This window comes from Emys orbicularis, chromosome 16, assembly GCF_028017835.1.
Source record: "Emys orbicularis isolate rEmyOrb1 chromosome 16, rEmyOrb1.hap1, whole genome shotgun sequence".
NCBI lineage: Eukaryota > Metazoa > Chordata > Testudines > Emydidae > Emys > Emys orbicularis.
Window position 1 is genome coordinate 15,993,400 of NC_088698.1, and position 25,455 is coordinate 16,018,854.

The 25,455-nt window shown below is 40.8% G+C and overlaps 1 protein-coding gene across 1 annotated transcript in view; it reads right to left on the minus strand.

Moving 5' to 3' along the window:
• PPIL2 (peptidylprolyl isomerase like 2) overlaps window positions 1–25,455 on the minus strand; it is a 136,879-nt gene that overhangs the window by 46,597 nt on the left and 64,827 nt on the right. The window contains exons 13-14 of the mRNA XM_065417536.1: window positions 13,094–13,183; window positions 10,093–10,126 (exon numbers count right to left, since the gene is read on the minus strand). Of these exons, the coding sequence (XP_065273608.1) occupies window positions 10,093–10,126; window positions 13,094–13,183 (124 nt within the window). The remainder of the gene's footprint in view (window positions 1–10,092; window positions 10,127–13,093; window positions 13,184–25,455) is intronic.

The window sequence follows — 25,455 nt, forward strand, 5'->3', positions numbered from 1 at the left end:
TCATGCCCTACTGTTCAAAAGTCAAGAGATGTAAAGTCCTTCCTTCTTGCCTCTACCATGAAACAGGATTATCAACCAATGTAAATTCTCCTCCAGTCTTAATGGCATTTAGAAATCTCTCCCTCTGACCAACACTAGAGAGGGTGTCTATGACAGTGATGCCTCTATTGTCTTCTCTATGGATTGGATTTTCCATCATGTTCAATTTAAGTGCCTTTGAAATAAAGTTTCTCTCTCTCATGAATTCTTTGAAAATATAGGGCACAAAATATCAAACATGCTTTTAATAAGCTTGTTTATTTCACTGATTTTTCCCTTGGCTAGTCTCTCAGTGTTATCCAAACAGATTTCTGATTTTTACCAGTTAAGTGTCTTGCAACCAAATGCTCAAGAAAAAGTGCTGACAATATTAAACACAATCAAAATGATGAGATTCATTTGATCAATGGTTCAGGGACTTTCAAAAGGATGAAAACAGTTCAAGTTCTTTGCAGACCCATCTTCAGACAAACTCAAAAGAGCAGAGGCAAAGTAAGCTAAAGTTGACGGACTTAAAATGCTCCAATCTAAGTTTTGGGAAGGAAACAACAAAATTCCATAAATGAATTCTAAAATTTTTGGGGCCCTGATTTAGCAGCAGAGGTCAGCTGGAGTGTATGAGCTAACAGTACATACATTTAAAAGACACTAGGGGCCCAACATTCTCAGCGGAAGGTGTTTGCATTCTGTCCACACTTCAAGCTAGGGTGTAAATCCCAGCTTGAGGAGACAAACCCAAGCTAACTCTTATTGAGCTAGTGCTCTAAAAACAGAGTGCAGCCCTGGCAGTGTGAACAGTGGAAGGAGCTAGTCAGCCCGAGTACATGCCTACCGTCTCAGACAGGTAAGTACTTCGGGCGGCTAGTGCTTCCTGTTACTTTGCCACAACACTATCTTTGGCATGCTAGCTTGATCACAGCTAGCATGGATGTATCTCCTCGAGCGGGGAATTACATACCCTTAGTGTGACTCTGATTAGAGACCAAGTTCATTAACCTGTAGGTCACAGTGACAGGAAGGGAAGGACGGAGGCAGGAGGGATGCTGTTTTGAAGAAATTAATGTCTCCTTTTGCTTTATGCAAACACACACGCACGCACACACGCATAACTGGCAATACTTTTGAAATGTAGGAGTACATTTTCAAAGGCTGGCAGTCAGGCATCTAACTCCCACTGATTTTTCATATTGGCAGAACTGGAAAATTTGACCAGCTACTCATACTGACTAAATTCTGCCTTTTTTTATCCCTACAGGAAGCAGTCTCCTTTGGTTTCAGTGCTGATCAATTGTATTCCTAAAGTCATATGCCTAGTTCATTTTGGGAAGAACTGCAAAGTGGAGTACAATTTAAAACTTTTTGTGAAATCCCAGTTAATCATGTCCAGTTGCTCCCACTCAAGTTGGGACATTTTATTGTGCAACCTTTGCAATTCACATTTGAAGGCATTAAAATCATATATTTTGTTTTTTTTAAAGTCCACAGTAATATTCATAGGCTGAACGTTTCCTTTGAACATGAGCTCCAGGTTGACATCACTGTGTTACATACTCTACAAAGCATGGTATGAGATTTACAAGTTGAGGCCAATCCTAAGAGAGGTCTGAAAATTCACTTAGAGAAAATGTATGATCTTAAATAAGAACTGAAACAAACCATTCCTACTTTCTGAGATTTCTCTAATGCAGATATAGAGCCTGTTGGGAAAGTTTCAGAATTGACAGAATGACTCAAGGAAACCCCCGTGAACACCTACCTTGAACAAACAAGCTCTTGGGACAATGAAACTAGTCTATCATATGGAATTCCTCAAGCTATAATGAGCATGGATTTACACATACTCCTGATAATGCTAATTAGAGTGGTAATGGGCATAAACACTCATGCTCCACGAGCCCTTATTTTTTAACTAGCCAATCTTGAGCACTTTTCTAATGTGGAGAGGGGAGGCCAGAGGCCCTTCACTTAACACATACACAGAGTTAAATACTCTGAACTTAAGCTGAGCCTTGTTTTAACTCCCTAAGGCAATTGGCCCAGACACTACACTTCTGAACATAGGATGGAGAAAACATTGCAGTTATCTCTAGGTCACAGTTTGAACTCTCCATCTCTAAACTGGAGATTCTCCAACCTCCACACAGTTGTCTCGTCATCTACCTATCTGCTGCTGAGACCCAAAATTCCTTTCTTTTCGTAATTCTCAGGATAAGGGGCACTGCAGATATGTCGTCCTTCTGTAGTGAAGTATAGACTCCGTCCAAAATGCTGAAAAACAATTTTAAACGGGACTGGTGACTCTCACTGTTGGACACTATGAACTCCCTGCTCCAACCATCCTCCATTCCCCTTCAATCGCTCCCCACTTTAAGTGCATGGAACTTTTTCCATGAAAAGATCACTACCACATGAATTTCACATCTGCCAATTCTTCTACCAGTATGGCCCCATCCACTGTCCTTCTACTGGTCTCTCCTAACAGCCTTCCTGGTGGCATCTTTGCAGCAAACGTAAGCGTCTTAAAATTCAATGCTATTCTTTGTTGAATTGTTTTCTGCTGCCTCCAAATAGATATTGCAAAAAAGACAAGGGCCACAGCAACAAAGTCATGAGTAAAATTTTCAGAAGTGCCTAAGTCTTTCTTAAAATTGGAACTTACGTCCTTTTAAAAATTTTTACCCCCATGTGCTTATGCATTTTTGGCATGTGCTTCACAAATAAAATACCCGAGCTTTCAACAGTATTCTCATGAAACACTTCAGTTTTCTCACCAAAGAGATATGGTGCCAACTAAGAAGATCTACTTGTTTTTCCTGTTTGTAGCCTTTGTGATTTCCCCATAATCTGGTTGATTTCTGATAAAGGAATAATTGACCAAAGCCAACAGGTTTCCTTAGTGAGGAACTTAAAAAGTTCTAAGATGCAGATTAATTTTATTTGTAAAATATTATAGTTTCACTGCCCTGAAATGAAATATATAAAAGCTCCAATTTATGGATTAAAACCTTGTCTAGGTTTTTTAAAAACAGACAAATGATTACAATGGTCCTTTCTAGCCGTGGAAATCTATGAGTCTGACATCCAGTATAACACAGACCATAGAGGCTTTGGTTTGAAACATAATCCTGGCCTTTTTCAGAGCTACTCAGAGAACAGAATTAAGCCATTTTGTGAGCAGACTAGAGCTGTATTTCATGTTAAATCAGTTATTTTTAAGCAACAACACTGCAGCTAACAAAACAACGGACGCTCAGGACTGCAGCTGTGTTCGACAACCCAGGCCCTTCGCATACAATGACTCCACATTTGAAAGCAACAGAAAAAACAACCCCGCGGTTTCCCAATTTAATCAATTGCAAATGAGAGGGAGTTTAGAATATTTTGATTATAGCATTTAAACTTGCTGCTCTGAGAGTATCAAAATAGTTATTTTATACTTCTTGTTCATTTGCTTTATGATGTGCCGAAATAATTAGAGAGAGGGAAGAAGCCTGGAGAGTTTTTGCCCCCCACCCTCTTATTTTTAAATAAATGTCTTTGTTTTTGCATAACTCAATATACCCATCTCAGAAACAAAGACAAAAGATTCTGCAAGACGATCTCAATCTTGTTTTTTTGAAAGGCTGCATGCATATGCACGGTCAGAAACAGAAATATAATAGTTGTAACTGTTTGCTCACACTATGTGCATCAAAAATAATAAGTATGATCAGAGATGATTAGTGCTTAATGAAGTATAAAAAGATCAAATGTAACAATTAGATGACAATAGCAAATAATGACTGAATTAAGCAGACAAAAAGTTGCTTTGTGAAATTAAAATCTGCTGCGGTTGTACTGCTCAGTTGTGCAGAAATTGTTAGGTAATCAAGAACAAATCTTCAAGATTTCTCCCACAGTTGTTTAAATTGTATAATTTTAATGACTGTACACACACAAAATAGGCTTGAGAGTCCTATAGGAGCCTAGCACTTCTAACAGCTCTTGTCACATCAAGTATTTCAAATATGTTTTATTTCTGATTGGAACCAAGTTAAGGTCTTTAAAAAACGTAGGCCTGATGAAAGTGAGTCTTAGAATCATAGAATATCAGGGTTGGAAGGGACCTCAGGAGGTCATCTAGTCCAACCCCCTGCTCAAAGCAGGACCAATCCCCAACTAAATCATCCCAGCCAGGGCTTTGTCAAGCCTGACCTTAAAAACCTCTAAGGAAGGAGATTCCACCACCTCCCTAGGTAACCCATTCCAGTGCTTCACCACCCTCCTAGTGAAAAAGTTTTTCCTAATATCCAACCTAAACCTCTCCCAGTGCAACTTGAGACCATTACTCCTTGTTCTGTCATCAGGTACCACTGAGAACAGTCTAGATCCATCCTCTTTGGAACCCCCTTTCAGGTAGTTGAAAGCAGCTATCAGATCCCCCCTCATTCTTCTCTTCTGCAGACTAAACAATCCCAGTTCCCTCAGCCTCTCCTCATAAGTCATGTGCTCCAGCCCCCTAATCATTTTTGTTGCCCTCCGCTGGACTCTTTCCAGTTTTTCCACATCCTTCTTGTAGTGTGGGGCCCAAAACTGGACACAGTACTCCAGATGAGGCCTCACCAATGTCGAATAGAGGAGAACGATCACGTCCCTCGATCTGCTGGCAATGCCCCTACTTATACAGCCCAGAATGCCGTTAGCCTTCTTGGCAACAAGGGCACACTGTTGACTCATATCCAGCTTCTTGTCCACTGTAACCCCTAGGTCCTTTTCTGCAGAACTGCTTCCTAGCCATTCGGTCCCTAGTCTGTAACAGTGCATGGGATTCTTCCGTCCTAAGTGCAGGACTCTGCACTTGTCCTTGTTGAACCTCATCAGGTTTCTTTTGGCCCAATCCTCTAATTTGTCTAGGTCCCTCTGTATCCTATCCCTACCCTCCAGCGTATCTACCACTCCTCCCAGTTTAGTGTCATCTGCAAACTTGCTGAGAGTGCAGTCCACGCCATCCTCCAGATCATTAATGAAGATATTGAACAAAACCGGCCCCAGGACCGACCCCTGGGGCACTCCACTTGAAACCGGCTGCCAACTAGACATGGAGCCGTTGATCACTACCCATTGAGCCCGACGATCTAGCCAGCTTTCTATCCACCTTATAGTCCATTCATCCAGCCCATACTACTTTAACTTGCTGGCAAGAATACTGTGGGAGACTATCAAAAGCTTTGCTAAAGTCAAGGAATAACACATCCACTGCTTTCCCCTCATCCACAGAGTCAGTTATCTCCTCATAGAAGGCAATTAGGTTAGTCAGGCATGACTTGCCCTTGGTGAATCCATGCTGACTGTTCCTGATCACTTTCCTCTCCTCTACGTGCTTCAGAATTGATTCCTTGAGGACCTGCTCCATGATTTTTCCAGGGACTGAGGGTGAGGCTGACTGGCCTATAGTTCCCCGGATCCTCCTTCCCTTTTTTAAAGATGGGCACTACATTAGCCTTTTTCCAGTCATCCAGGACCTCCCCCGATCGCCATGAGTTTTCAAAAATAATGGCCAATGGCTCTGTAATCACATCCGCCAACTCCTTTAGCACCCTCGGATGCAGCGCATCTGGCCCCATGGACTTGTGCTCGTCCAGTTTTTCTAAATAGTCCCGAACCACTTCTTTCTCCACAGAGGGCTGGTCACCTTCTCCCCATACTGTGTTGCCCAGTGCAGCAGTCTGGGAGCTGACCTTGTTCATGAAGACAGAGGCAAAAAAATCATTGAGTACATTAGCTTTTTCCACATCCTCTGTTACTAGGTTGCCGCCCTCATTCAGTAAGGGGCCCACACTCTCCTTGACTTTCTTCTTGTTGCTAACATACCTGAAGAAACCCTTCTTGTTACTCTTAACATCCCTAGCTAGCTGCAACTCCAATTGTGATTTGGCCTTCCTGATTTCACTCCTGCATGCCTGAGCAATATTTTTATACTCCTCCCTGGTCATTTGTCCAAGCTTCCTCTTCTTGTAAGCTTCTTTTTTGTGTTTAAGGTCAGCAAGGATTTCACTGTTAAGCCAAGCTGGTCGCCTGCCATATTTACTGTTCTTTCTACAAATTGGGATGTTTTTTTCCTGCAACCTCAATAAGGATTCTTTAAAATACAGTCAGCTCTCCTGGACTCCTTTCCCCCTCATGTTATTCTCCCAGGGGATCCTGCCCATCAGTTCCCCGAGGGAGTCAAAGTCTGCTTTTCTGAAGTCCAGGGTCCGTATTCTGCTGCTCTCCTTTCTTCCTTGTGTCAGGATCCTGAACTCGACCATCTCATGGTCACTGCCTCCCAGGTTCCCATCCACTTTTGCTTCCCCTACTAATTCTTCCCAGTTTGTGAGCAGCAGGTCTAGAAGAGCTCTGCCCCTAGTTGGTTCCTCCAGTACTTGAACCAGGAAATTGTCCCCTACACTTTCCAAAAACTTCCTGGATTGTCTGTGCACCGCTGTATTGCTCTCCCAGCAGATATCAGGGTGATTAAAGTCTCCCATGAGAACCAGGGCCTGCGATCTAGTAACTTCTGCTAGTTGCCAGAAGAAAGCCTTGTCCACCTCATCCCCCTGGGTCTGGTGGTCTATAGCAGACTCCCACCACCACATCACCCTTGTTGCTCACACTTCTAAACTTAATCCAGAGACTCTCAGGTTTTTCTGCAGTTTTATACCGGAGCTCTGAGCAGTCAAACTCCCGCACCTTTTCTGCCCTGCCTGTCCTTCCTGAACAGTTTATATCCATCCATGACAGTACTCCAGTCATGTGAGTTATCCCACCAAGTCTCTGTTATTCCAATGAGATCATAGTTCCTTGACTGTGCCAGGACTTCCAGTTCTCCCTGCTTGTTTCCCAGGCTTCTTGCATTTGTGTATAGGCACTTAAGATAACTTGCTGATTGTTCTGCTTTCTCAGTCTGAGACAGGAGTCCTCCCCTCTTGCACTCTCCCGATATCCCATTTCCCCACTTACCTCAGGGCTTTGGTCTCCTTCCCCCGGTGAACCTAGTTTAAAGCCCTCCTCACTAGGTTAGCCAGACTGCTTGCGAAGATGTTCTTCCCTCTCTTCGTTAGGTGGAGCCCATCTCTGCCTAGCACTCCTTCTTGGAACACCATCCCATGGTTGAAGAATCCAAAGCCTTCTCTCAGAGGGAGTTTGCCTGGGATCTATCAGAGAGGAGGTACGCTAAGTGCTGCATTAGGGGGGCTGTGTTGGTGAGTATCTGAGTGTCTGTTGCAGGGGCTGTGTTGGTGAGTATCTGAGTGTCTGTTGGAGGTACACTATGTGCTGCATTAGGTGGGCTGTGTTGGTGAGTATCTGAGTGTCTGTTGCAGGGGACAGTTTGTCAGTTTGACCGTGTGCTTGATTGTTTGAACAGTGTGAATTGGGAGTGCTTTGTTCCAGGTGGGCCTTGAGTGGGCCTGACTGGTATAAAAAGGCAGTCAGCAGCGAACCAGCTGAGCGGCAAACAGCGGAGGCTAACAGAGGGAGTTTGCCTGGGAGTTCGCCTGCGGAGAGCCCACTGAGCCTTACATCTCGCGGGCTTCTGTGAGTTGCTGCAACAGCTGAGGAAGCTCTTAAAAGGAAGGTGATATGGAAGGTGAGTGTTCAGTTGTTGTAACCTGCACAGGCTGTGCCATGTTTGTCTTTCTTCCTCAGGACAGAAGCGACTTTGTCTGTACAAAGTGCAAGCTGGTCTCCATATTGGAAGAGAAGGTTCGAGGTCTGGAGAAACAAGTATCGACCCTGCGTTGCATACGAGAAAATGAAGATTTCCTGGACAGACGTCAGGAGATGCTTCTACAGGCACAACGTTCTGAAGAATCGGAGCAGGTTGCGCAGAGGGGACTAAGGGACGGTGAAGAAAATTGGCAGCATGTGACCTCCAGAAGAAGAAAGAGGAGCGTCCATGTACCAGCAATGGAGATACAGGTGAGCAACCGTTTTCATGTTCTCTCCACAGATACTAATGCGGAGAGTGGAGTAGATGATACATCTGAGGGAAGGGAGCAGAAAGAGACTCCTCCGATTGGAAGGCATGAGATGCACTGTCCTAGGGATGGGGGTTCCACGACCACCGCTCCCAAGAGGAGGAGGAGGGTGGTGGTGGTGGTCGGGGACTCCCTACTCAGGGGGACTGAGTCATCTATCTGCCGCCCTGACCGAGAAAATCGAGAGGTCTGCTGCTTGCCAGGAGCTAGGATTCACGATGTGACGGAGAGACTGCCGAGACTCATCAAGCCCTCGGATCGCTACCCCTTCCTGCTTCTCCACGTGGGCACCAATGATACTCCCAAGAATGACCTTGAGCAGATCACTGCAGACTACGTGGCTCTGGGAAGAAGGATAAAGGAGTTTGAGGCGCAAGTGGTGTTCTCGTCCATCCTCCCTGTGCAGGGAAAAGGCCTGGGTAGAGACCGTAGAGACTACGCAGGTGGTCTTGTTGCTTCTTTATTTGAAATGTTGATTTCTGCAATGTCTGGATTCTCCTGAACTAGAGCAACTTTTTGAAGAGCTGCTGGCACTGTCAGAGCCACTTGGGTATAAACTGACAGTTTTATGAGAACTGCTACAGGCTTTATAAACTCAGGCAGGACCCCTAGGTCTATAGTAGATTCAGATCCAATTAAAATGAAGTAAATAGAAGCAAACAAGATGAAAAAAAATCAGAGACTATTCTTTCTGGTTTGGGATTCCATCCTTCTATCAAACTCTTTTCTAAAATGAAAGGATACACATTACGGATTTTCCCCCCTGGCTTATTTGCATTAAATTTTTAACTTTCATTCAAAATTGCAACTCATTCCTAACCTTCAACGTAACTGCTTTGCCAGCTTTAGACCTCTCTTCTACAGATTGTTAATTGTGCTGCATTTCATGGTAATTTTATGATTTGCACAAATGGAGCTTAGAATGACACCACTAAGTCCATTTTCATTCCACAACAAGATTTGAACTCCTGCCTATAGAAGTGAAAGGCTACTGGGGTACAGCACTACCCCATTTAAGTACCTCTATAGTCCCCTAGCACTTCTTTCATTTCTCTTTTTTAAAGATGTTCCTAATTATGCCTTTAGGTACCTTCAAACCAATAGTCATCTTCTAATGACATCAGAACATATTTCACTAGACAGTCCAAGAGTAACAAAACATATAATAAGTAACAGATCTTTTCAATGGGCTTCAGCACTCAAAACACAGAATCCCTAACCACTCTGATCCAGCAGTTGCATAATCCTTCATTAAGTTTTATGCTCATTAGGGGTAGAGTCTTGGCCAGTCCAAATATATCTGAATTGATAAGTAAATACTACATACTACAATATTTAACAATTACATAGACATCCCTTTGGATGAATAGATTGTGTGAGCACAGGAATACACTGTGTGTGTACGGGTAAGCAGCACACGTGTAACTTAGCAGTAGAACAGAATGTGGGGGAACTCCTGGGGCCTGCCTGACAAGCAGCTGTGAAGGCTGGATGACATTTGGTAATGAGCAGGCAAAACTGACTTGTACAGGTGTGCGGAGAGCCAATTTACAGCAGCAGGTAAGCTCATAATGTATTTTATACAGAACAGGATGGTCAATGCCCGGAGGAGCCTTCACTGCAGTAGCAGGAGCAACTCTCATATGTCTATTCTAATCTATTTGCATCTCTACAGCGGCTATCACCATTGTATCTAGATCACAGAGGCTAGGAAAGAAGAACAGGCAGGAAAAAGTAGTAACAAAGTGATCCCTAGAAGTTAGAAACAAAAAGGGAAGAGGCAGGGCCTAACAAGGGGATTAATTCTGGGGGAATGAACAGTATTTGGCCACTTACTAGGCCTCAGTAGGTTTCTAACGTTTCATTAATATGGAATAAAGAGAGAACCTTCTTTTAGTGCATAATATTTTTTCCTTCTTATAACACAATCCCAGCACACTGAACTGTGAACAAGACTCATGGAAATTCTCTCTCTCAATACAAACTAGCCAGTAACACATCTTTATACAGCACTTTGTATTTACACACACACACACACACACTCTCTCTCTCTTACCCATTCCTGTTCCAGTAGGATCACCTCCTTGGATCTGCAGAATTAAAAACAAAACAATACTATATCCTATAGTATATTATAGTAAAATATGCCTAATATTTAGATACGAGAAATAAAATATTTTCACAAAAGAGAAATTCTGCTCAACTTTTCTTACTTCTAAATGGTGTGTGGGGCAAGCTAGTAAACAGAAAACTATTACAACTAGTTTGGGGCTTCTTTTACCAGTTGGTTGTCATATGCTCCTGGAAAATCATCTAGCAGAGTGACAGGTTTATAACAATAACAGGACTCCTGTGGACAAACAAGGAATAATAAATGAACTGTGTCTTGTACAGGTTAATGGAAAAATATCTTTTCCATCACCTGCTCTGCCCTAAGTTACCTAGTTGATGATGCACTGCATTTAAAGTTTGAAAGTGTTTAGTTTTGCAATCAAAGCACCAGCAAGAAAAAAAGAGCTTTCTGCACTCGCTTCCATCTTTCTGGCACTATATTCATTTTATGAGTTGTAAGAACAATCCCAAAATGAAGCCAACCAACGAAGATATCCATTGTTTATGTAGGACCTATACAAAAACAATATTTTGGATTTTATTGCTCCAAAGTCAGCAGAGGGAGCGTGCAAGTTAGCTAAAAATCATGGTGAAAGCACCATTTTAATTTTGATATCAAACATAAACCTAGGAACACAGTGCTGCCAAATGGTGAAGTCACTTTCTTTTTTTAGGATCACAGGATCCAATCTAAAGGTCACTGAAGTCACTGGAAAGACTCTCATTGATTTCAGTGGGCTTCAGAAAGTAAGGACTTATCTACACTACCGACCGGGGTCGATCTAAGATACGCAACTTCAGCTACAGGAATAGCGTAGCTGAAGTCGACATACTTAGATCTACTTACCGCAGTGTCTTCACTGCAGTAAGTTGACAGCTGACGCTCTCCTGTCGACTCCGCTTGTGCTTCTCGTTCTGGTGGAGTACCGGAGTCGATGAAAGAGCGCTCAGCGGTTGATTTATCACATCTATACTAGACGCGATAAATCAACCCCCACTGGATTGATCGCTGCCCGCCGATCTGGCGGGTAGCATAGACAAGCCCTGTGTTGCAAAACTAGTTACAATATTTTGTTCTATTTAAGGGAACGTCTGCAATGCCCTAAGCCAGTGGTTCTCAACAAAGTAGGGTGACCAGACAGCAAGTGTGAAAAATCGGGACAGGGGGTGGGGGATAATGGGATCCCATATAAGAAAAAGACCCAAAAAATCGGGACTGTCCCTATAAAATCGGGACATCTGGTAACCCTACAACAAAGAGTACGCATACCCCTTGGGATACGCAGTGGTCTTCCAGGGAGTACATTAACTCATTTAGATAGTTGCCTAGTTTCACAACAGGCTAAATAAAAAGCACTAGTGAAATCAGTACAAAATAAAATTTCACACAGACAATGACTTCTTTATACTGCTCTATATATTATATACGGAAATTTAAGTACAATATTTATATTGACATTTATTTATTTATAAATATATGGTAAAAATGAGAAAGTAAGCATTTTTTCAAGTAATAGTGTGCTGTAAGCAAGTAGTTTTTAAGTGAGATGAAACTTGGGGATATGCAAGACAAATCAGACTCCTGAAAGGGGTACAGTAGTCTGGAAAGGTTGAAAGAAACTGCCCTAAACTGTTTGAGTGGGAGTAGCATCATTATAATGGTTTGATTTTAAGACCTATGCAAATCAGCATCTTTCCATGCATTTTAAGGAGCTGGCATACTAATGAGGTGTCACAAGGGTGACATTTGAAACAATTATTCATTCAAAACTAAAAATGCAGCAGGTGAACTATTTACTTGGCATGGCTAGTAACCAAAACTAAATTTTTGTTTTAATTTTCAAAATTAAATCTCACATTATAAAACATGGTTTTTTTCAGAATATCAGAATGGGTCACTAAACGAGTCTCTTAAATAAACAGGTTCCGAAAACCTTTGCTGTGAGATTAAGGTTTGATGCCTTCATGAAACCTGACCCATGCTTATAGAAGTTCACAAACACAGGCTGAGGTTATTCACTTGGGTTTGAGTCTACACAATGCTAAGCACTCTGGGCCCCAATCCAAAGTACTTAAGCACGTGCTTAACTTTAATCATGACAGCAGTTACACAGAAGTCAATGGGACTACTCACATGCTTAACTGTAAGCATGTACTTCAGTGATTTGATGGACTGGAGCAGAGTGCTCAGCACCTTGTAGGACTGAGTCTTCGGTTGGGAAACCCTCTCTCCCCAAGCCAGCATACTTTACTTCCTCTCCAACAGCTGTCCTCAACCAAAGAGGTAAGAAAGGAGGTGGATTTCCATGACTTGTATGGAGAGAGGGCACACCTTGGGGCAGGTTCCCCCGGGAGGTTCCAGTTCAATGAAAACCCAAACAAACCTTCAAGAGTTAGCTGGTTTTCTCTAACACCTGTATAACAAACCACAGAGATCAGTCCCAGAAGTCCCTCAGAAACTGACTTCTTGATTGTTTCAGCTAGGGCTGTGAACCTCACTAAATGAAGTTCAGATACTTTGGATGTAAAAATATGTATCTTGTAAACCAAGTGTCAGCTGAATGGGATTTAAATGGGCTGAGATATTACCCACCCAGATCAGAGTTTTGAGCTCTATGCACTAATGGCCAGATCCAACGCTTGCTGAAGACAATGGGAGTCTGGCCAATCAGGCATTTCAATGGGCTTTGAATCAGGCTCTGAGTGACAGTCCTCTTCAGTGACAGCTGCTAGGTGATCAAATTTATACATCTTGCCCTCACTATGCGAGGATAATCCTTGTTTTCAAGATACATTTTTCATGACCATCTCTAGTGTACACCTACTTGCCCCAAGGAAGTAACTAGAATTTTAAATTAACACATCTAATATATTCAACTCCTATTTCGGGGGAATGAGGGTGACAAAACCTATTGTGCATTCTGTAGCATTTGTTCAATACTCACCACAAAATTACGAATTGATCTGTGAAAAATAGTTCCATCATAATAGTTCTTCTTGCATAGCTTGATGAAGTTTTCACATGCTCTGGGTGTCTGAAAAAGATTAGGTATTTAATGAAGCAATATCTTTAGAAGTAAAATCAATGACTACACTGTTTAAAATGATCGCATTTTATCTGTGCCTGTTACAAAGGACTAATTAGTCAGGACTCTGATTAAGAGTTCCTACTAGTTTACAACAACAACAAAATCCTATAGAAGAGCATATTGTATATCAGAGAGACACACTGTACAGCAATATGTGAAACGTAGTTCTCCCAAGGGGCATGGAAGGATGCTGAACATTAGTCTCATTATGTATTGTTTTATTTTTAGAATATTTCCCAGTGAAGTCAATGACAATAAAGAGGACAATGCTGGAGACCAACTTCATCTACTTATCCCTAACAAGTCCCAGCAACATACCTCAACCCTGTTCTGATGGGACTACTTCCAGATTTGAAAGAGTGGTTCATTCTTCAGGCTCATTTAGGCCTTGACATCTTTGCTTAACAATTACAAAAGGGGAACACAATCATGCCACTTAGGATACTGTTGTGTTGTGATAAGAGGCACCCGACTACTAAGAACTAGACTGGCACCACAAAAGTCACTTTATTTTATATTAATCGGTTCAAAGAAACTGACGACTTATTTTCACAATCTAAAAGTAACTCTTAGCCAGTTACGTTAGATACATTGCAGATTTCTCCTTTGCTTTTACAGTGTGAATGAAAGATTTATCCTCAACCATGGCACTTAGTAAAAGACTACAGCACAGATGATCTCTGATATTCCAAATACTTGTCTTTCCTTTATCAACATAGTTTCTCTTTTCTGCAGTGCCATGATGGAATCCCTCATAAGTAGAGAAACAGCCTGTCTTAGTTTGGACATGCTTTCCCCCCTCAGTTGTAAATTATGGAAATAATACGAATCCAATTTCATAGAAGAATGTCTTAAACAAGCTGAGCTGTAATAGGCTTTAGAAGTATTCTTATTGCGCTCTGCATGTGATGATAAGCCCCCAGCATGAGCACAAGACTCTGTAAATTAGTAGAGAGAAGGTTTCAAGAGTTGGAACCTTTCTGAATAAAACTGATGCATTTAGCATTGACATGACACCAGTATGGCTCATCTGTAATGTTGCTCTGAGAGCTCCAGCAGTGACAGAGGCAAGACTCAGGGCAAGTCTACACTACAGCGCTACACTGGTGTAGCTGCACAGATGCAGCTGCGTCTTTGTAGCACATCTGATGAAGACGCGCTATGCTAGTGGGAGAAAGTTCTCCAGTCAGCATAATTACTCCACCTCGGCAAGAAACAGAAGCTATGTCGGTGGGAGGGAGGGCTTTTTCACACCCCTGAGCGACGTAAGTTATATCGACTTAGGCTGTAACATAGACCTGCCCTCAGTCATGCACATAAAACGTCTAAAACATTATTACAAAAATAAGGCACACTCGCACATTCTAGAAAAAAAAAAAAAAGAACTATATTTAACACATTTAAAGATTAAATGATCTCTCTGATCCCTTTCCCAAAGGGAAACTGTGCTACAGTACAGCCTCAGTTATCTAAATCTCAAGAGCCTGAAACTGCCTGTTACCTGGAAACAGGGTCATGTCCCACATTGTCTATTAATTACACTGAAATTTCCCTTGATTAGCCACACACTCTTTGTCCTTCATGACATCTGGATAATCAAGGCTGTACTATATTTCCTCTTAAATCTACCCAACATATAGAAAATGAAGCAGCCAGCTACAGTGGAAGACTAACTAGCTAGACTCAATTCAATCTAATGCTAACTCTGATCTCAGCTTTGCAGTGTAGCTTATTATTAGATTAAAATATCTGTTTTATGACAGACTGATACTTAATCATATGTTTTGCAACATCCCGAGGGCAGCTTATGTCATACATAACCAATAATTTCAAACAGGAAGGTCTATATATGTTTTAATGTTTATAGTACATCTAAAACATTTTTGAAGTTATATACACACTTTAAAATAATATGCTTGTAAAATTTGACCAGGGAAGAATCATTTGTGTGTAACAGAAAATACCATAATGGAGAGTGCTGTATTAGAATCAAGAATGGAAAAGCTACGGATAATGAAAAATGCCTGTAAGGATATTACGAGCAGAGAGGTTTATGCATTTTTAAAAAGAAAATTTTCCTTTCTGAATCAGAAATGGAATTGGCAGCTTTTAGCCTAAGGCAGTACTCCTCATGAGAATCAAAAAACTCTTTGGAGAGAAACCGTTAATTAGTTCTCTGGGGGAGAATAAGGCAACCTGTAATTAATTTTTTAAGAAAATGAAATTAGCTGAAAGTTGAAGCCCCAGAGGGAATATGGAATTTAGTGCCAAACTGTTTTAAACCAATAATCAATCCACAGAATGTTGATAAGACACTTGCCACATAAATTAGGTATTTATTTTGAAAAACATGCTCTGTAAAATATAGATGAAAAATACTTTTTCTGCTAATGAATTTTTTATTCACAGCAGGACCTGTGCTGACCCATCTCTCTGAATGGGTTTCCAGTTATTATATCTGTTCTCAGAAACTAGGTTTGTGTGTGCAGCTGTTGAAAAGCAGTCTAGCTACTATATAAGAACCATTTACTGCAAGGTTTTCTTTAAATAATTGCTACCAAACTGGTTCCCATGGCACCTCATGCATCATACAACAGACATACACTTCCGCAGGTAAACAGTATCTTAGCAACATTACTGTTGCCATTTATGGTGGGCTTTTTTGTACAGGAACCAATAAAAGGTTTTCATTAGCAAACACTAGTTTCAATCATGTGGCAGACCCCAATGGTTACCTTGTTTCTTCAAAACCTACTGATAATCACAGCTTGAAGCCTGTGGTGATAATTGGGCCACAAACCGCACCCTAGTTCTGAGTTTAACTATAAGAAGTGAGTGAAAGTTCATAAAGTGTCACTAATAACAGTCTTATAACAATAAACATTGATGGGAAAAGATACAAAAGGGAGATGGAAAGCCTGAATTAGTCCAAACAAAAAGTCTTACTGATATAACTCAAGGACTGTGTTAAGATCACGTCTGGTAAATAAGAAAAACATAGAACCAGAAATCAGTGAACCCAAATTGACGTGTCAGACACTAGGCTTAACTGATAGACAAAAATAATGAGCAGATGATTTATTCCCCCCATCCCTCCATCTTGGAACCCTTAAAGTATCTTTGAGGACGGGGGCAAATTGGCTAGTGGAGCAATCATGGCTGCCACCCCAGGCCTTCCTTCATCATCCTGATTCTTTCCTAACCAGACCAGGCCAGAGAGAGGGACCAAAAGACACTGCCACCTCTGCTGGTTCCAGCTGAATCCCAAGCACCACCTGTGATGAAACAGGATCAGACTTTAAACAGCAACAACAGCTCCAGCCCATCTCAACTAATTTCTTCTCTCTTCCCCAACAGGACTGTTATTACCATCTTTGATACCATATAAGACAGTGCTTCTCAACAAGGGGTACACATACCTCTGAGGGTATGCAGAGATCTTCCCGGGGGTACATCAGCTCATCTAGATAGTTGCCTAGTTTTACAACAGGCTACATAAAAAGCACTAGTGAAGTCAGTACAAACTAAAATTTCACACACACAATGATTTGATTATACTGCTCTATGTACTATACACTGAAATGTAAGCACAATATTTATATTTCAATTGATTTTATAATTATATGGTAAAAATGAGAAAGTAAGCAATTTTCCAGTAATAATATATTGTGACACTTTTGTATTTTTATGTCTGATTTTGTAAGCAAATCGTTTTTAAGTGAGGTGAAACTTGGGGTATGCAAGACCGATCAGACTCCTGAAAGGAGTACAGTAGTCTGGAAAGGTTGAGAGCCACTGATATAAAAGACTGTCAAAACAAGGGGGATTTCCTTTTAAAACTTTCTCCAGCTAAAGGGAAAGGGAACAAGGGATGTTGTTAAAATGAAAGCCTTAAAGTACTTGAAATGTAAAGTATTAAGTAACTGTTTTTTCCTTTCCTTTATCTTTAATAAAATGTTAAAAGGATTTTTAATGTGTTCACTATAGTACTAAGCAGGCAGAGGTCTCTGTATATCAAACCCCGAACCTTATTTAATACTGTTTAACATAACTGGGTTATGTTAAAACCTTTGACCTATATACTGAATCTAAATTAATACAACATGCCTAGAATCTCTGGTCAGCAGCCTGGTTTGTCTTGAAGAGCTACTATACTCGCGAGATCTCAAATTGCCAAGCAAAAACGAAGCACTTTTTTTTTTTTAGCATCATCGTGCTCTTAGGGACAAAGGATGGGGATAGGAATGGGTGGGGAGTGTGAATTCAGGATAAGGAAGTCACCTTCCACATTACGGCTGCAATCATGGCCACTCTTTGAATGTCTATAGGGCCGCCCTTGCTCCCTTATCAAGGATAGGTGAAAGTACTACATAAAGTACACACTTTTTATTTTCATTAGTGAATTTAGTGCTTGTGAAAGATGCCAGATTGACAGTCCCGGAATGCAAATCCCTCTGCTTATTCACAGAACAGGCACAAGCTTCGTCCATACTGCTTCCTTCCAGTGTGACACTTCTAAGGGTGAGAGGATTGGTTAGCTTCAATGCCCATTCAATCCTTGGTCTTTCTGCAAAGACTATCAACAAGAGAGCCAACTGGGATAGTCGTTTTTGTGGGCCTGTCCACTAATAACTAGACTGGAACCATCACATACATTTTTAACTAGGCCATCAAACAGTTCCATAGTTAGTATCTACTACTGGGTCACTGCTACACTGGCTTAAATTTGCAGTGGTAAGATGAACGCCAAAGCTACAGCCCTAAGACCTGATGTGGCTTTCAGTGATATACTTTGCTTCACCTAATCTCTTTGCATGATCAGCTACTGTGCTAGCATTCACGGCATTTGATTTTTCAAGGTACATGCTAGTGTATAAAGTGCATCGGAAGATTATTATTGCCAGAGCCTCCACAGTGGACAATGAGTTCTTTAGTATTTCTGTTTGTAGTTGTTCCAAGTAGGCACCATTATCAATAGACAATTCCTCTTTGCCCTTTTTGTAATAGGTGGAAGGTCGGAAATACTTAAAAAATAATTCCAATTTGTCCATTACAACTTTTGCATTCACTCGTCTCCAGAAGCTGGATGTAATATTGCCCTCTCATTGTGTAATTATGCAGGTTTGAAAGACAGCAACAGGGGGGGAAAAAAAGTTAGATTTTACATTTTCTCAAGTATTCAGACCAACTGCTTTCTTTAATCAGATACAAGGACACTTCTAGAGGACAAATGTAAAATTGATCCAGGGCTCTTCTCCCCAGAAGCACGGTCATTAAAGACAGCCTAAAAAAGGAGGATTTCCCAGGGCTAACAACTCAGATTGTGTTAGGGCCACAAAAATGAGTCAACATGTGGCCCATCTGCATGCTGTCCTTGACCTTAGGGAAGGGTATACTTCTTTTCCAAACTCTGACCAGCATCTTTAGCAACTTCCTGCTTACAGTAAAATGAGTCTCATCCCTAGAGACTAACCTCTCAGTATATTTTGTAGGTACTTTGTCAGATATCTGCATTTGTCAATGGGTTGAAAATTCCCTCCCAAAACAAGCACTGATCTCTTATCAAGATTCCTATTCCAAAGGATTTGAAGGCTGACTGCCCTAGAAACTGACCTGATTGCTTCCTTTGCTAGCTGGCAGGGAACACGTGTGTCTGATGTGGAAATGGAGATTTAATTTCTTTCAAAACATGTTTAGTCTCAGCTTACCTAAATGTCTGCAAACTAGATGCTGTAGTGGCACATACTGACTGCTGTCACTGCACCACCTACAGGGCCTGGATGGATTTTAGAATGAGAAAAACTGGTTGTTCCTAAGAAAGAGCATGTAAAAATGGAACAGGGACAAAAGATGGACAGTGCAAGCAAGCAAGGGGAAAATACTAGAAAAAAATAAAAAGAAAAAAGAAACCATTTTTAAAAATCTAAAGTCCTACTAAAAGAGCAAGCTGAATAACGTAATACCTTATAAATACTGACTGATCACATTTTACTTTTCTCATTGCCAAAAGCATAGACGTAAACCAGGCAAAATCCATCTGTCTTATTGTACCCAGAGACTTGAGGGATAAGTAACCAAGCCGGGTTACTTTCTCAGTCTGCAGCTTTCCTTTATCAGCAGCAAAAATGGGTTGCTATCTTTTTAAAAGTCATTCTTATTGGACAGTTAAGTAGCCAATTAGAAATAGATTAGAAACATGCTGTGCCCCTGTTGCCAAGATACAGTAGAAGGGAAAAGGAACTGGGGCTTCTAAGTTGTTGCTATGACTGCAAGCAAGAAGGCTTTACTATGTGAAGAGCTAATAATTTCAAAACCTTCCATCCCTTCAGGATCTGCATGTGTCTTAAAGAGAAATTCCACACTAAGCAGTCACAAGCCGTCATTCACACAACTGTATAATTTCTTTTACTGCTAATTCCACCACTCCAGTTATTTGTTTTTGTCTTCTTAAAGCTGTGGCTGCACTGTAGCAGCTGCATTGAGCTGCACAACCACAAAATGTGCTCATTAATGCTTTGTGTCCAGGCAGTAATAATTTGAAATAATGAGAAGTTGGTTCTGTGAATTAAAATTCTATTATTTACATTACAGCTTTCATCTGATCATTCCAATGCCAGAATTCCCTCTACTAAGAAGCACGAACTGGTGAAATAAATTTTTCAGACTTCAAACTAAGCTTGCAATTTTTCAGTGTTTTTTTTTTAAAATGCAAGGCAGATTTGGTTTTGCTTTTGAAGGTTTTATTTAGTTAAGGCATTTCTGTCAATGCAGTATTTCTTCAAGGCTATTCTCCTGCATCACTTCTTTACAAGAAATGTAATGGGGTGACTGGGAATTTCTAAACTGGGCTCTTCCTCCCACAGTCCCCACCACTCTCTGAAGATCAGACATGTTTACTGTAGCTGCTCTTCTGTGTAGCCCTTGAATCTTAATGCTCTCTCTCTGCTGCAGGGAGTACTGTCTCTGACAGGAACCCAGCGTTACTCAGTGGAACTCACCATGGGATGTCCTACAGGACAGGCGGGTTTTTAAATACATCTATTCACCACTAGCACCACAGCCTGCCAGCCTTCTCATCCGATTCAGTGCTGTGATAAACAGATGGGCTATGGCGACAGAGAAGGATGACAGCTCTATGTTTTGTTTTTTAAATAGGAATGAGGCAGGGCTTATAGTTCATGTAAATTACATGGTGATCTCACCAAAACCTTATCAATCCAATCATGCAGTGGGCAGATGCCTTGAGGTCAATATACTGACTAAAATGATGAGAGAACAGTGACGTTCCAATGAGGTGAGATGACATATGCAAGGGATAAGCATCAAACAGGGCATCCTGAAGTAGAGCATTTCACCAGGCTCACAGTGATACACAGAGATTCAAACAAACAAAAAGCATCTTAGATAATGAAACTATATCAAGCAATTACCTAATCTGGCTACTTAAAGCTACAGTAGCTCTTTAAAAACAACAGCAGAAGAACGAACATTCTCTCATCACACCAAAAAACCCTGTTATTTTAAATAGCTATTTAGTACTTGCTAAAAGCATTTTTTTTTAATAAATCAGAATTTCAGTTGACATCTAAATTTCACTTTTCAAAAACATTTCTTCAAAGTGCTACCATTAAGGAATATGATCTAAAATGACAAAGTAGCAAGCACAGTTTACAGTGGGCATCTGTAGAACAATTCATAGCCCAGTTTTGTTTGTCACTTGAGAGTACAACAGCAATTGATCAGTTTATCTAAACACAATCTAAGGTAAACAGGGCATCTAATTTGCTAACCTAATTTGTCAATTTTATTCACTAGCTCTCCAGAAGCAGAGAATTTGTTCCTACTACAGTCAGTGTTTCCTTCTGCTCTAACTTTTATTTGCTGTGTTAAAGAAACAAATGCACAAGTCATGTGATCAGTAGGGGCTTGAGTAGCTCTAAGATACTCCTCCACTGTGCTGTGTGCTCTGTAAAATGTTACTGATACGGACAGAGACAGCAAATCAGACACAGCACACATTTGGTAGGGTTTAAATGTCAGCCACAACTTTCTTTAACTATTTGAGCAAGCATCAGTAAGTGAAAAGACTTAGCATAACACCTCTTCAGGCAGTTTCCTGGCGATACTGCAGTCCAATCACTGGTCATACAGACTCCACCTTAGAAGGGGAAGCTACCTTAGCCTTCACTTCCAATTGAAGCCATAAGGCTCTGATAAATAGCCAGTTACCTCAAATCACCGTGTCCTCATCAGAGGACTCAAGACCCAAGCAGAACACAACATTGAAGGGGAACAGTTTTGTCATGCTCACCATTGCAGGTCTCAGCCCTGTCCTCTGGACTGGGGATCACTGAGTGACCCCTTCTACCTTAGCACACTTGCCCCACAAAACTGAAGCACAGAAAATACACAAACATAAACAGTGATCAACCCAACACAAGCCTGCCAGGTGCTTTGGGGAAGGCAAAAAAATCCTTGGGATTGGGAAAGCTCTTTCGCAATCCCACCAGGTGACCACTGAAAACCAAAGCACACCAGGAGACCCGAAACAGACATCCAGAGCTCAAATTAGACCATCCCACCCGGATGCGTACATGGGGGAAAAAGGATTGGTCTGAGTGCCTCCCTCTGCCCCAGCGTAGAATTAAATACCTCCTTTTAAAAAAAGAGAGCAGGACAATCCCTTTGAAGCAATGGGAGATCAGCCCATACAGGGGACAGTTATGGCCCCCAGAGATGGGAAGAGCCCTTCTACTATTCCTGTCAGTCCCAGATTCAGGAGGAGCAAAACAAAGCAGCACAAACAACATGCAATAGCAACCCTAGTGTGACACACAGAACAAGTTACAGCAGCTAAATGAACAGTTTGCCATTAATATTTGTTGAGAAGATCCTCCTCCTCCTCCAACCCCAATCATGGATACTATATTCATAAACAAAGTTCAAAGCATTTTACACATTAGCTTCCAACTTACTTCAAAAGGAGGAAGAAACCATCTGGGAAATACAGTTTATCAAAGAACTATGGAAATTTACTAGATTCCCCCGTCACGAAGAAGGGCAGGTTGATTTATCTGCCAACATAGCACTCTGAGGGACCATTCTACTTCTGAAATCAACACAGCCTACCAACAAATGTTTCCTCTAACTGCTTTTATACCGGAGGGCTGACATGATTTTTTTTTTTTTTTTTTAAAGCTTAGAAACTGCAAGCTACAGTTGCTTTTACACGAAGATGTTTTATCGGTTATTAACAACGGAGGTATAGAAATGTGAAATAAGTCATTTATAGCCCCCTGGGGCGGCATTTTATTTAGCCACTGCAACAATATTACAAGCTGGGTAGGATACTCTGACATCAACAAGACATTTACCAGAGAGTGCAAAGTGATGAAGCTGAGAGACAGAAAACGGGTATCAGGGTTACTGAAAGCAGCTAGAATAAAAATTAGATTCCAGAGGAGTTGGAGAGCATGATCATGCAACAAGGTCAAAGAAATTTTTTTTAAAAAAATCTCTTCTTTTCTACTGGAAATGGATAAGAAGGCTATGAGCATCTGATCTTCGAAATGGTCTCTAGTAGATAGAAGATTAAAAAGAAAGGGAGCTAAATTACGAATAATTTGAGGCTCAAAATTATACACACATTTATGTGCATTTGCAAACTGAAGTGACAAAAGCTACATCACTGTTAAAAATCTGGACCCAAGTGACTTGGTCATGGTAACACCATAAGTCAGTACCGGAGCCAAGCATTCAGGCATATTTGATGGGTCAGATGGTACCAAAAGATCTAAAAATCAGTGTTTGTAGAATAATGGCTCCTCTTCAGATAGTCAAGATGTCATCATTAAGCAGAGCTGCCAGGTTCCAGCCAGAGCCTAAAATCTATTTACACGGTGAATTAGGGAGATTTGAAATTAGTCTCTCCCTCTTTTCTTCTATGTTGTCTCCAAACCGACCCCTTAAAACAACAGAAAACTAAACTGAAAAAAGTATGAACCTGCAAAAATGGCTACAGCTAGGAATTACTATTAAATGACCAATACTGTGTGTTTTTCTACTGAATCACATTCCATATTCTTTGCTTATATGAGAAATTGCCCAGAAACAGAGCAATTAGAGATGGAAGGAATTTTACTCTAGATCAGGTGTCGGCAACCTTTCAGAAGTGGTATGCCGAGTCTTCATTTATTCTCTCTAATTTAAGTATCAGAGGGTTAGCCGTGTTTGTCGCTTTTTACAGATCCAGACTAAAAGTCCTGTGGCACCTTATAGACTAACAGAAATATTGGAGTATAAGCTTTCATGGGTGACCACATGCGTCTCACGAAGTGCGTATTCACCCACGAAAGCTTATGCTCCAATACTTCTGTTAGTCTATAAGGTGCCACAGTACTCTGTCTCTAATTTAAGGTTTCACATGCCAGTAATACATTTTAACATTTTTACAAGGTCTCTTTCTATAAGTCTATAATATATAACTAAACTATTGTTGTATATAAAGTAAACAAGGTTTTTAAAATGTTTAAGAAGCTTCATTTAAAATTAAATTAAAATGCAGAGCCCCCCAGACCGGTGGCCAGGACCCGGACAATGCGAGTGCCACTAAAAAGCAGCTCACGTGCTGCCTTTGGCACACATGCCATAGGTTGCCTACCCCTGCTCTAGATAACTAATCCATCCCTTTGGTTTGGGCTCTGCTCTAACAGCCATTTGCATGTAAGTGCTTTACATTTCCCTATCCCCAATAAAAAAATAATTGAACGTCATACACCTGTAAGGGGGGAGAGCAGGTACTTTTATCACTTTTTAAAGATGAAGAACCAGAAACTAAAGGCCTGATTTTCAGCCCATTCTCAAACAGGGCTCCCTTTTTGACCTTGTAGTATAGGTTATTTGGACAGCTGCATCCCAAAATATTTAAGTGACCTAAACTGTGCCCGCAAATAATTTGAGGCTCAAAATTATACACACGTTTATGTGCATCTGCAAATAGAAGTGACAAAAAGTACATCACTGTTTAAAAATCTGGATTCAAGTGACTTTGCCAAGGTCATACAGAAAGTCAATGTCAGAACCAAGCACTCAGGGTCTCCTGGCTTTCAGTCCCATACTCAATTTATTGCACCATGCTGCTTTTCTAGTTCTTTTTGCAATTTAATTTGAAACATTTCCAGGGATGAGGCTTCTACTACTTCCCTTGGGAGACTATTGCACGATCTAGTAATTATGCATGCATTGATATAATTACCAATACAATAGAACCCATTTTAAATGAGACACCTCAGTGGATGGTCTATTATCTTGACTAAAGAAGCAACCACAAGAAAAAAAACCTGAAAGATTTCAGATGAAATAAAACACTATACTAAATAAAAATAGAAGAATAAAACTGAAATCCACTGCATTTAATCTTTATTTCTTCATATTATCTTTGTTTAGCAACTTTTTACATTGTAAGACCAAAGCTAAGAATTTAACACCTGGTTAAACACTAGCAAATCCTGTGCAGTAGCTAAATGCATCTCCACTAAGTAGAATTAATGTTCCAGTTAAGCAACATTTATTGGAAATACACTATCCCTAGACTAATTCAGCTCCCTGGCACACATGTCCCAATAAAAGTGACCATCTGATTAAGTACGTCTCCACAAAGTGGAACATACTGTATCTGAATGAAAAAGACAGGGAGGAAAATAGTGACAAAATAAGAAACAGGAATGCCCTTATGCTGTAAAGAGAACAGCATTGCATCTTTGCTCATTTAAGGCATTTAAAATCAACAGAAAAGTCAGCTTATCTCCAGAAATTTTTTTAACTGCTTTTCTTCAGTTCAGTAAGTTATATATCAAACAACATCTTTGCCATTCCGGAACCCACATAAAGTTTCACAAAGATCTTGACAAGCGATCTCAGATGCACACACAGGAAATTTTGGATTCCAATCCTATTGCACGCTCTGTTTCTGTAGCCCATCACAGCATAAGTGATGATTTCAATCACAATGCAATATTGATTTCCCGCACTTGGATCAATACAAAACATTTCTTGGTTAGCTTTATGCTGCCAGGCAGAATCTCATCACCATCAATCTTACTGATTAGCAGCTTGCACACTACTTTGGTATATGTGGATTACTGTATTATTTTAAGACACAAAAATAACTAATTACAAATCTTAATGTCTGTCAGAAGAACCCCAACACCAGCTAATCT